General features: G+C 42.0%; 1 protein-coding gene across 2 annotated transcripts in view; it reads right to left on the bottom strand.

The window, feature by feature from the left end:
• KITLG (KIT ligand) overlaps nt 1–13,377 on the bottom strand; it is a 57,253-nt gene extending 43,876 nt beyond the window's left edge. For both annotated transcript variants that reach the window (XM_074827097.1, XM_074827098.1), the window contains exon 1: nt 13,127–13,377. In XM_074827097.1, the coding sequence (XP_074683198.1) occupies nt 13,127–13,141 (15 nt within the window). In that variant the 5' untranslated portion in view covers nt 13,142–13,377. The remainder of the gene's footprint in view (nt 1–13,126) is intronic.
• Between the last annotated feature and the right edge of the window lie 506 nt (nt 13,378–13,883).

Raw genomic sequence — 13,883 nt, 5'->3', positions numbered from 1 at the left:
CTGTCATTACTTTTCACATGGAATTGGAGTTCAGCTACAATATATTTCAAAGGGTTTTCCTTTTCTCAAAACTAAAAGCTGAATTTTTACAGATGGTTAATTTTGGCAGATGGTTGTATATGAGACTGAGTTTATAATTAGGCCAAATCTGACTTGTGCAATTAAGGCAATGAAGATTTGGAAAATAAGAGGTGTCAGATCAGTACATGATCAGCCTGGTAGCCACGGAAAAATGAAAACTGATCATTCACACTTACAGAATACATTGCCTGTATGAAAATTTCTTCCTAATTGCATGAATTAGAAGACAAGCAACCTTTCATGCTCAGAGTGTAAACTAAAGTAACCATGGCTTTCTACCTACTTAAGTCTATAATCCTTTTTTCTTCAGTCAAGGTTAATGAGATGGTCTGAAGCAATCTAACAGCTCCCTGCTGCTGAGAGAGGGCTCTCAGCATCTCCCTCTCTGCAGCTTCCCTCGTTCTGACATTCACCTGACCCCTCTGCAAGTCAGTAAATTCAGACAGTGACTAACCAATTCAGCTCAGAGACAGAAAACTAATCCCTGAGGAATGAGTGGAGGAGGAGAAGAGATACGCAAGGGTGAGAAGACTAGGACTACCCCTTTCGGTGGAAGTGACCTCTTGGGTTCACTCTAACATTTATCAAGCGGCATTTCAAGCCATATTATATCTAGTGTCAAAAAGCCTTCCAGACTGGTAATTGTGTGTAAAGGTAGCATTGCCTTTTTTAGCATCTTCTGACTTTCAGTTGGGCTAAGTACTGCTCTGCTCTTGTACCAAGAAAGGACCAGTAAAGTCCAGTAATCATTCCCTCTACTACTTCTTGCATACCACTCAATAGTTTCTTGCCCTCAGCTTTCAGTCCCCCTTCATATGCTCATCATTTCCACATAATGCTTTTGCCTATTTTAGGACCACTATTTCTTCTGAGAGTCAACCAGGACATTTTTCAAGATGGTCAACTATCACCATCGTAAAAGCATTACAGCTTTTATGTTTCTCTTCCTGCTCCTACTGCATCCCAATATGTTGGTTGATTTGTTCTGTCACAAATACAATACATGGCTTTTTCATCCATTTTTCCTGACCAAGTATTGCTACAAGAACATTAAAAAAGAGCTTGTAAGTAGTTTTTATAACTAATGAAAACTGCTGTAGTAATGTGGTTACAATTAGTTCAAAACATTCCTTCCAAAATGCATCCCCCTTGCTCTTCAACTCCACAAACTCCAGTTGCCATCATGCCATCTGTTCTCCTATCTTCTCTAAACCTTTATAAAGTTCCTCAGAATCTCTTTTAATTTCAATTGACCTGAGTAATTTATGTAGCTTGCGCATGTTGTCATCAATCTGTGAACCTGCTTACCAGATTGAACTATATGAGGTTGCTGACAATTAGAGAACATTACCTCTTAGGTTTTTGCCATGTTACAAATTAATGACTTATTTCTACACTTTGCTTTCTGTCCCTAAATCATTTTTTCCTCAAACTGTTATGATAAGGGAGATACAATATGGGGGTACTTAGGTTTTTTCTTGGATTTTTTTTTATAAGACATTTCAATACTTTCCATTTATTCAGACATTTTGAAACACGAAGAATTTGAGTATATTGAAAGCATTTCTTTTACAGGAGCTAGGCTTTTCTATTCCTTTCACTGAACTCTATTAATATAGAGTTCCACCTTCCTTCTACTGACTGATTTTAACACAGCAAGACCTGCTGACAACAGAACAGAACAGTAAGAGGCAAGCTGCTATGAAAAATTATTTTTTAAACTCTGGATGTACTCATTAACTCTAAAGACAAGAATTAAGAGTTAATGTATTAAGAGTTACTATATATTTCAGAAAATGGAGGGAATACCATGATCACCTATTTTTACCAAGTTATGAACACCATACCTTTACTGTAAAATCAACCTGAGTTATAATTTATATCCTGCCCCGCACTTTAGACCTGTCCACACAAACTGTAATTCTAATATCCTGATAGTTTTTTGATTGGTTTTGACTGGGATTTGCATAGCCTAATGACTACAAACTCCATCAAAGTGTTTCTAGTACTTCAGTGTCTCCCACAATTTCCCTATGTTTCCAGGAAGAATAGGCACATTCCCATGGTCTATATCAGCAAGCAGTGCTCTCAGCTTAGAGAAAAGAGACACAGGAAATATCCCAACTAACTTCATTGTCTCCGAATTGTGACCGCAGGATTAATATGAATGTCATTCAAATGCTGCCTCAAGGTTTTTTGATTGAGTTATGCTAACTAGAGAGAACTGTAAATATCTAATTGTAAACCTGAAGCTCCTTGCAGCTTTCCTTAAAAATTGCGGAAATCTTGGGGTAAACACACCCAAAGAAGTTGAGTCAGTTTGCAGCTCGGTATGACTATGGAGATAGATACAACTAGAAGAAAAATAATCTGAGAAAAAAGCTCCCTAAATCTGTACAATTTTGAAGAAATATAAATGCCTATTAAATCTATATGCCTATAAAATATAATTCTAAAGACACCAGTAATATAGTACATAACTGATAAGAAATGTTAGGTAACCTCACAGCATTTGCAACAATGCAACAGAACACAACTGTTTGAAAAAAACAGCTATTTTACTTTATTTTTACTGATTTTCACAGGGGTTACTTATTAAAAATGCAGTTTTAAATTGTGTGTGGTGTGTTTACATCCTATAGAGCTTTACATTTGGTCAAAAGTATTAACATGAATAAGAAAGAACCACAGTTGTCCATAGTGAAACTATTCTTATGATATGTGTTCAGCAGAGTCCTTGTTACAGATGAGCTGATAGAGAAACTCATGCAAACCTTCCCACAATATAGTAAGATTTCTTAGATGTTTTATACATCTAGTTCTCACAAGTTTCCTAGGATTGCTCTTCTTAAAGAGGACACATTAAGTTGCCTGGCTTATCATGAAATTTTTTTGGCTTCTGTAATTAATCTCATAGAAAATATATCACATCATTGAGAAGATTTTTGCAAATCTCCTCAAAGTGTACACTTTTCAATGTCTACACTCTAAAATTCCAGTAAGACTAGTTAGGTATTTTCATAAGTGATGCAGTTTCTTAGCAAGTTTACTTAAGTGATACTTATCAACTTGTGCAGGAAAAAAATTCTTCCCAGTTTCATAGGAATTGTGCCATTTAGTCTGCAATGAGTAATGGAGTGTGTATGTTAAGAAGAATATATAATCATGAATAAAGCCAAAAAGCACATCATAGTTTGATAATTAGCACTTACTTTAAACAGGTACAAATTCAACAGTAACTGAAATAATGGACACAAAGCAAGAGGGACTCACTTTAGTAGAAATAAGCCAGCAGGCTAAAATCAAATTAGCTTCACATATATCTCAGACCATTTGTAAATGTCAACAACATTCTGTTACAGTGGGAAATGACCAAAAGTACTGTAGACAATCTGACCAATTACTGGCAAATGTCTAGTTGATCACTAAAATCTGTGTGTGAGAAGAGATTTTTAAAATGTGCTGAGGAGAAAGAGAAGAAAGACAGGAAATTCACTCCAGATGATTTAAAGAATGTTTCAGGCCAGAATTTTTTTAGGGTCAAATGAAAACACCAAATCAGATATTTCTAATATGGTTAGGTGACAAAGCTGAGATACAGGAGAAAGCAATAACAATTACTTGTAAAAGGATTTCCTTTGGTCTCAGTAAGTATTTGACCCTTTAAAAAAACCAAACCAAACAAACAAACAAAAACCAAAACAAAAAACAAGCAAGGATTTTCTTAATATATTAAGAAAATTACTGATGTCAGAGGAAAAGGTATTGTTGCTTCTAGAAATGCAGACCAATATTTCAGAGGGCTCTTAATAACTATTAATAGCTTACAAGTGTCATCATTTAAACAAACAACATATTTCACAGAACATTGGATTCATTCTAATTCTGAGATGCTTAGTTTTTACAGACAAGGTGAAATACAGTAAAAACAGGTTATTGAGAAGATTAATATTTGAAGTGGGCCTCAAAAAAATTGTGGGAAATAAAAATGGCCACTGGACAGACTACTACAAAAATCGTAGAAAACATTCACCAGAGATGAAGCTTAGGCTATGTGGGGGAAAACAGGATGGTGACAGACACCTTCAGTATTTTGGCTGCCAGAAATGCTGAAGTTTTATTGTCAGAGGTGAGGATGCTGACTCGAATGCACCCAAACCAGGAAAGGTTCAGAAAGAAATGAGGGGTAGCACTGCTAGTTTTCTGTCTGAATGGGAAGAAGAGAAAGAAACTTGAAGAAAAAACAATCATTTTCAGATGTGGGCTTGAGAAAAAACATCCAGAAATTTTAGTCACAGACATGGAGGGGAACAATATCTTCCCGCACCCGTGGCAGAAGAAAATTGGTGGGGGATTATGAACACCACCCTGCTTGGGAACGGAGTCTAATTTTAAAAAATAGCAAGATTTTCACTGGATTTAGCAGCCTGAAAAGAGGGCTTTCACTGCCCAGCTTTACACTATTAAAGGAACAAATACTGAAAAAATTTATCAAAACAGTTTGGAACAGACTATGATTATGGTCAGAATTTTTAAAGGACATGGATTTAGAGAATGCATGGCAAATCTAGAGCACATTCTTTGCCAGGGACTATAATACAGAAGATCAAAGCAGCTTCAGTGACAGTATTTAAATTTAAGGTTTATAAATAAGGTTCATATTTCCTTGAAAATAAAGAATGCAATACACATCAGAAGCATTTAAACTGTTGTCAAATACAGCACTGATAGTTTTTGCTATTAGCATAGAAATGCAATCCACACGTTGCAGAACCACACTAATTTGAAAAAGACAGCAATTATGAATATTGGACATATATTTTTTTTCCTCCTTTTTAAAATAACCACAAAAAAGCTCTGTTTATTCAGGAACATATTTTTTAATCCAAACGAAAGAGGGTGCCAAGCAGTGTTATACAAGCTTCCTAAATTCATTTGGCTGACTAATGTTCCTATTCCTGCATGCTTCAAAGTAGTAAAAGAAAAACAAATCTCCAGAAGAACTGACATTCAGATCTACATCAGTTTAAAACATAATGCATAATATTGTCTGCTTGCCATTTAATGCAAAAGACAAATTTTGCTGAGTTCACTTAATAACGAGCAAATGGAGGCTGGAAATTAGAGGGCTGGAACTTAGGACTTCTTTACAATAAACCATTAGCATGTTTAAATTTCAACCTCCCTCAATTTCTAAGCATTTCTTTTCATTTAGTGAATTATTTTGCATATATGCAGCACATTAATTTCAAAGTATCATGTCTGACTCCTCACTGCCTTACTCAGTCCATTACTTCAGTTAGACCACAGAAGTCAGCACCTTGATATCCTACTCCCATTTTAGACTCAATTATGAAATCTCCATAAACAGAGAGGAATATTTTGGGTCAATATGAAATGGAGGAAGAAACTTCCCTCCACACTTTAAAACCTCCACATTTACAGGCACGGTTCAAAAATCACACTTTAAAATAATGAACCTTGTACATCAGTGTATTACTCCATGTTTTCAGTATGTGCTGTAGACATCGCTAAGTTCATCCTTTTGTCCAGGAGCAGCTCTTACAAAAAGAGCTGCTGTATGATTTGCAGAGTTAATTTTCTGTTCTAAACGGAAATAGATTGCCAGGACATGCACAACTTAGTTTTACAGTTTGACTTATACTGCCAGAATAACTTTTTTCAAACATAATTAGAGGTCATGGGTTACTAAACAGACTGAAGAATCCATCCAGTAATGATGTATCATACTGCAAACACAAATGGAAGACATATATTGGATTGGTCTGCTGCTACCGAGCAAGCACAAGGTAGCATGGAAAATTTTACACTTCTTCCTCATACTTCCAAATTCATATAAGATGTATATACCTATCACATATCATCACAGAATTCCTTTTGAAAAAATGATTAAGCATTATTAAGTTCTTCCTCAAAAAATGAGGAATTTATCTGTCCCTGAATTCTGAGTTTCACAGTAAAGAACAAAAATACACAAAGGAAAAGCTATAGAATCATTTGACAACAACGGGTTAAGATTATCCTGTACAGGACTCAGATGAGCCTTTATTCCAAGGTTCTGTTGTGCTATCCTCTGCCTTACTTCTTTCATGATAAAGCATGGTGTGAATTCACATACAGATTATGTCTCTACTGTAAAGGAAATACACTCTGTTGGCATGTATTTCTGCACACATCTAGGCTGAAACTGGACATCCCCAGGGCTCAGCTGTGCCCACATTACATACAGGTTTTCAAATCTCTTGGGCAGAAGGTTTGCACACCACGCTTAGGATCTTCACTGCACACAAGTTTATGTGCAAAGAGAGGCTGGCATCCAGAGAAAGAATACTGGCTATTCTTATTCTGTACAGCTTTTTTGCACGGTGTGTGTTCCTCTGTGTTACGTGGACACTGGTCCAATGTGGTCAGACACTTGGATTCCCTCCTAACTTTCATTAGTTGCAAGGAAAAAAAAATATAAATCGTGTTGTTCATTTAGGAGAAAAGACACTGGCAAACTATCACTACAAGTGATCCTGCCTACATCAAGTAGAGAGATTCCAGTCAGAGCAAATGAAGAATGTAGGTCCTATCATGCAATAGACTGCATATACCTAATGTATTCATAAAGGTTTATTTAGGGTGCTTCTAAAAACTTCTTAAGGTACTTCTAAAGAAGAGATGGTAAACTGGACTACACTTATCCTTGGCCTTAACTGTCAGTGAACTGATGTCCCTCAAACTGATGGCAGCAGAACACACGAAAGCCATCTGAATAAGACATTGGATGAGGGTTTATTGTCACTGACACAGCTAATGTGATTGTGTTGAAGCCAGGTTCAGTCACATGGGATGGCCATGCTTGGAAGCACCAAGCTACATAGACAGGACTGGCAGACTGATGTTTTCAGACTCTGATTTGCAGGTGCCTAAATCTTTCTAAATGGAGGTTCAGAGCTTGGCATAATTCACAATCTGTGGATTTGGACCTGTGGCCTGAAATACATTATCCCCTACATTCTTAGTTCATGTGTCAGCCACCCTCAAGACTGAACAAATAAACATACCGGCTCAGTTAATCTGGTTTTAAAGTATGATTTCACTCAGGGGACTTAAAATCTTAATCTGCGTGGACCCAGTTCAGATTTGGAGCAACACTGAAGTTATACTTCAGATTCAGAGTCTGGACTTGATTTTTTTTTTCTTTTCTTCCCTCTGGCATAATGCAAAATTTCTTATACAAAGCAGAACAGCTTCAACAAGACAGACTGGATGGTTAGACCCTTCCTGGAGACATAAGTTCCTACGTAAGAAAAGATGTGTCTCTCTCACTCCAGTGAGTATGCTCAGGTAAATTCTTTTAGGTTAGCCTTTTTCTGTCTGGATTGAATCAAGGCTGTTTGCAAACTCAGAGGTAATCTCTGTAGACTGTATACTCATCCTCTTGTGACAGTCCAGCCCAAACCTGCAGGCTTTGCAGAACATCCATCTGAGCTGAAGTGTGCAACCCACCCCTGTCCAGGTGCCAAGGCTGCCAGCACACTCTCCTCTCTGACCTCCCAACTCTGCTGCCCAAAACCAGTGAGAAGCCAGTGAAGGTTGAGGAGTACCAAGATACCCAGCCTGACTTCTAGAAACTGTTTACTGGAACATTAAGAAATACTATGTGAATGGCAGTTATAAACAGGCGCCAAGTCACAGATGAGAGAAGAGATAGCTCTTGAGGTTTAGGCTAAATATGACCTTGAGGGTCATTCCTGAAGCTGAAATTCTCCATCCAGTAGGTTTTGCAGCAAAAATGCTGAAAAAGAAAAATAACCAAATGCTCTGGTTCCTGCATGCTTACAAGTGCTCTTCAACGGCAGTGAAGGTTTGGGGCTAGCAGGTGGGTCTATAGCAGACCTGCTTGAGAGAGCCTTCCAGAAGCCCCGACCACTGCCAATGAGCACAGTTGGCCCTGCAGGGGGGAGCCAGCACTCACCCCCCGCCCCCCCCCAGCCTGCAGCACCTGGTCTCACTTCTAGCATTTGTTCAAGTGGTGATGGAATAGCTGGAAGCTCAGGACTTACCCACTTTGCAGAACTGTGTGCTCCAAAGCATGACTGCAAAGCAGCAAGTACTGCAGTGGCCTCCTTCAGGCAATACCTGCAGTGACATCTTAGACCTGATACTATTGTTGCCTTGCACCTAAACTTAAGTCTGGTCCATGCAGCAATGATAACGCAAAAGTATGTATAAAGCAGAAAAGTCTTAATCAGATTTAAAATGGTTATCACATCTATCTACATTGTGTAATTTAAACATTATTTAAACAGAAACAACAACCAATCATTCACCCAGTGGTTATTAGATAACAATAGGAAATTAGAGGATAATTTATTTCCTGTGTTATTGTGATCCAAAGTGTTCATTTATCTGAACTCCTAAACTGGCTTTTATTTAGACATACAGTAGAAATAATCTCTTCATTAGAGTATCTACTTTCACTGACATCAGATATTATGCATGCTACCAGCTTTAATCAAATAAAATACTTAACACTGTATTTGTTTTCTCCGTTTGTAACTCTATTTTCAATTTTCGCTCTCATACTAATAAATGTCTGATACTATTTACATTTGTCAATAACTAAAACCATCCAGCAAAATCTACATTTTACGTGCTCCTGGCAGTCAGTTATTTCAGCATCGGTAATATTTATGAACGTTGGTTTTGCAGGTTTACATATGACTCAGTACGCAATGCAAACATGGGCCAATCCACAGAAATAAAGAGCGCTACCCCTCTTCACTCACCTTACATTGGTCCATGTCCTTTTTCCACAAGTGCACAGGGAAAAAAAACAAAACAAAACAAAAAACAAGCAGATTTGCAGGGTGTTTAAAAGGCTGACCAACCTCAGGTTTGGCATACCAAAGACCAGGGAGAGAACAAACGCTTTCGTTTTCATCTGTCAGCTCCCACACCACTCAAATGGAATTGCGTAGGGAGATTTTTCCTGCCTTGCTTCAAATAAATGGGTGTTGTGTTTACATACTGCATACTGAGCATTGCACACCCGAAGCCAAGGGCTGCATCTTGCCAACTCTTAACTTTCGTACAATATGGCGATTACATGAGCCAGCATACCATTAAGTCACATAACAAAACTTGGAGAATGGTACTGTCAGCTTGCAGAACTGTACCTGAACGACTGACATGCGGTGCACAAAAGGAGAAACTAGATTTCAGTGTGATGGCAGAACTGGGTCAGAAGCAGACAGGGTTAGCAGCCTCAGTCTAAACTGCCAAGCCAAGTGCCGCATAGTTCATGGAGATAAAAAACTTACAGGCGCACAATACAAGCAGGCGAAGGGAAAAAAAAAAGATCACTAAACACGCCTTATGAAATGCTCCCCCACCCTAGAGCCTTTCAGGTCATCTGCTGTTTATTCTCCATATGACGCTTTACTCCAGGATGTTCTTTCCAGCTGCAGTGCTTGCAAACTGGCCTCCCCTAAGAGTCAAAACCAGGGGAAAAGAGAAAGAGACCTTAGTCCACTGCTCAGTGTGAACAGCACATCTTTCTGGCTCCATCAAGTTCTCTTTTTCTATCTGATAAGCAGCAGATCTATACCTATCGTGAGCTCCAAATGTCTTCCAGGTCATTTTTTTGCAGAATGAGAAAGATTGCAGATCAGAGCTCACTATTTCCCCTAAAATAATGACTCTGCAAGCTCGCACCAAGGTATCAGATTTCTGCTTTGTGTTTTTGATTTAGCCTGCCGATATCAGACTGGAGTGGGCAATTTGTGTACTAATTCTTTTTCCAGGTACGATTCCATAATAATTTTTACAGAGGCTCCCACTTCAGTGACACAAACATACTATGGATAGGACAACCTTAGAAGGTCATTTAACTACCAGCAGTAATGCACAAATTCAGAGGTAAAGAGCCCAGCTGAGATCTAAGACACTTCTAATACTGAGATTTCTAAGAGGTTGTGCATCTAACCCACTGCCTGAGCCAAGCATGTGTGATACCTTAACACCAGCAGCCTTCTGAGCTAGCCCCATGGGTGACCCCTCCTTGCAGCATATTTCTTAGTAACTTCTTGTAGCATATTTCTTAGCAACTTAATCCTATTTAGATTGTCTTCAAATCAAACAAAGAACAAGCAAATCAGAAATCTGCTACTTTTTGCAAGATTGTATCACACTAGCAGCACTCATCTTGTTTTATTAAAAATGTAAAAGGATGTCCAGACATCAGTGATATTTTATTTGCTGTAATATTAGCATGCAAAATGACATAAACTCACTTCTGATAATAGTTTTAATTACTGAGCCTTTTTTTTTTATAATTATATAAGCCTGCAAATCCTCTCATACAGGCAATCCTTCAATAAGATTAATTAATGGAAATAGTCCCATTGAAAAAGGATTTGTATGACTGGACCCTAAATGTTTAATCACATTTTGAAAGACATTATTACTTAAAAAAAAAAATACCCAGGAGGTGTTGGTATGTTTAAACCAGGAGGTTATATATTTATCAAACAGTATAGTTTCAGAAACCATCCTTCCAGGACTGACACTGTTGGGGAACATGCTTCTGCAGTTCCTGTGGTTTCTCAGGTCCGGACTGATTTAAATAAACTGACCAACCTGCTCACTTCTAGTCTAGCATTCAGCACACTCCTCTTTCAGCACTTTTGTTGCACTGACGTATGACTCAGCTACTCCTTCAGCTGCACTAGTTATATATTATGTCTGTGTAACATTTCTTCAAACTTCAAAATACCTGATTTATCTGAAGCACTATCCAGGTACTAAGTGTTTTTAAGGCTCAGTGATGTAGTGGTTCTCCCCTTCTGTACTATGTCTGTCACAGACTATTTTATTACATGAAATGTTAACTTCTTTCCTGGCTTCCCAATCCTGTTCTTTTCACTATGCCAGTTACCAGTCTAGACAATGGCAAAAGTAGCCACAGGAGAGCATAAAGACTGTAATTTACTTTAATGTGCTGAGTGCCCCAATGTACTTATGTCCTCTTTCTTGTATCCGCTTCACTTGCTCTCTCTCTTTACACATGGGTCTTCATGGTTTTAGTGGAAAGTCTTTTTCAAAGTATCTCCTGCTCTGATCCCCTCAGAATGATTAATGGTTTGGTATCATATTTGTTTGCTAATCCTTAAAATGAAGGAAACAATCCTTTCGAGAGCTAGGAGTCTGTCACTGCCTCCAAAAAGCAGGAAGCATAACTGCTTGAAGGCTGACAGATGCTTCACCACCATGACAAGAAGCTGTTCCACAGGCTACAGCTCATGAGCCCCTGAGTCAAGCCATATGGTCCTGAATGCCAAGACTGCCTGTCTTTCCCAGTTTATCAGGAGAGAGGGATTATTCCTGCTTTGCTCTGAATTTGCAAAAGTACTCTGTTGATCTTAGAAGTTTAGAGCTTGTATGAAATAAAACACTTGACTGCTTGCACTCATAAATCCTCATTTGTTTGCTGAACAGTTTTTTCTTCTCTGAAGAAACAATCCTACATGTATGCTTCTCTGCTAGGATAACATCTTGTGACTTTATTGCTATCCACTCCGATATCAAATGAATGCATATAACTAAGCACACATAAATACACCTCATACACTTTAAGAGACCCTTCCCAACCAATAATCTTCAGCATATTTGAGGAAATTTGTATACATGGTCTAAAACAACATCTCTGAGGTGCAAGGCACCTTCAATCATCTAAAGGCAATAACAGCAATGGATATAAGCTATTAGAATTCAGAACTGATCATTTAAGATAATACTTCACTGTACTTCAGCATCACAAAAATTAAGTCTCCCAAGTTGTAACTCCTTAAGCATGGGTACATTCTCCAGTGCTTTGGCCAGCTGAGATTTAAATATTTCAAAAAGCCACTATTCCTACTTCCTGTCATCTCTTGAAAAAACTATTTAACTGCCCAAAAGACTTCAGTAAGGTCCTTCCCTTTTATTTAAAAATATATTTTACGTCTTTTCCAATGACTATATGCTGAAGTGTCCTCAGGCTACTGGTGCGCGGGCGACCCAGCAACCGCCAAGAAATAGACGAAGGCAGAAAGTCTCTTGCTTCTAACCAAGAGGCGGAGGGGAAGGCAAAAGCCCCCAGCGCAGGACCAGCGGGGTGCGAGTCCACGCTTTGTTCTCCCCCCCGAGCTCAGCCTCGGCACCGAGTCGCGCCGGCTCTCACTGAGGTCAGCCAGGATGCAGCACCTTGCAAAGTCAAGCCTTAAACTTTTTCTCTTTAGAGTTTCCCTGAGCTGCTTCTTGTTATAAGAAGATTTTTCCACTCCTGTCTGTCCCCATCCTTCCTTTTAAGAAAATACCTAGCACAGTCACCGTAATCTCTACAGAACTTGGAGAAATAACGGCAGGGAGCCCACCCCGGTACAGAGCGGCTCTTGTAGTGGGGGCGGGAGGGCAGGGGCGCAACGCCGGGGTCTACCCGCAACACGCTGGAGAGGCTTGAATGGAGCCACCGAGCACAGCAGCCACGGCACCGCTGCCTCCGAGTAGTTCACGTTTCCGCACTCAGCTCGTTAGTGCAACACAGGCAACTGATTTATTAAGCCGATTTTTCCAAGCGCCGTCGGAGATCTCCCACGGCTCAGCCGCCGATCCGGCCGCTTGCTGCAACTTTTCCACGGGCTGCGGGCGCTGAGGGTAAGACCGGGCAGTAGGTTGGGGGTTTTTTTCTCCCCCCACCCCTCTCCCCCAGACCGCTCATCCAACGGCAGCAGGTCCCATCCCCGGCGCCCCTCACCTCTCGGGCCGTCTGGGAGCCGCCGCCCCCGCGGACACCCCCACGGACGCGGGTGCGCATTCCACGCCCGTCGGCTGCCCCGACCCGCGTATCCCGCTCCGCTCCAGCCCCCCCCCCCCCCCCCCCCAACCCCGGTGCGGTCCGCAGCGGAGCTTCTCCGCCGGCCGAGGAGCCGCGGTCCAGCCCTGCCCGGCAGGTAGGTCGGGCCGCCCCTCACCCCCGCCTCCCGGCCGCACTCACTTGTGCCTTCTTCATAAGGAACGGCAGCGCTGCAGTCCGGCCCAGCCGGCAGTGTGCAAACTCCCTTCAGCGGAACTGTAGCTCCAGCATAATGCAGCAGCCGATAGTCCACGCATTGGGGTTGCCCACGGCGAGCCCCGCGATGCCTGCGATGCCTCCGCCTGCCCCGCCGCCGCCGCCGCTCTGCGCGCCCCGCTGCGCCCCGCTGCCCACGGCGTGAGCGCCCGCACTGACTGGAGCCACGGCCGGCGCCCGGCCAGGTCTTTTATATCTCCGATCTGCCTCCGGCAGCGGCGGCGGCGGCGGCAGCGGCAGCCCAGGCAAGACACGCCTTTCCCCTCCCCTCCCTGCCGCCCGCCCTCCCGGAGGACCGGCAGCCCCGGCAGACCCCGCGGGGAGGGGGAGAGCCGGGTAAACCGAGGGGAGGTTGGAGGCAGGAGCGAGCCGAGCCTGCCCCTGCGCGGCGCGACGGGCGGGGGGGCGGGGGGGGGGGCGCGGGCCAGGGGCGCTCGGAACTGGCCCCCGGGGGTGGGAGGGCGGCAGAGGGCTTCTTCCGCCCGGTGCCCGGGGGCTGGGCGGTGACTGGGAGAGGCCGGCCCAGCCGACCGGGACGGGGGTCTCCGGCCGCCTCCGCGGAGGGCTCCGGCAGCTGGCGGGAAGCCCCCAGCACCCGAGATCCGTGAGGCTGCCGGCGCCGAGCCAAGCCCTGGGGTCGGGTCCCCCCACTCACGCCGGTGATAAGGGGAGGGGGACGGGG

Source organism: Strix aluco, chromosome 5, assembly GCF_031877795.1.
Source record: "Strix aluco isolate bStrAlu1 chromosome 5, bStrAlu1.hap1, whole genome shotgun sequence".
Classification (NCBI taxonomy): Eukaryota; Metazoa; Chordata; class Aves; order Strigiformes; family Strigidae; genus Strix; species Strix aluco.
This window is presented reverse-complemented; position numbering and strand designations above follow the sequence as displayed.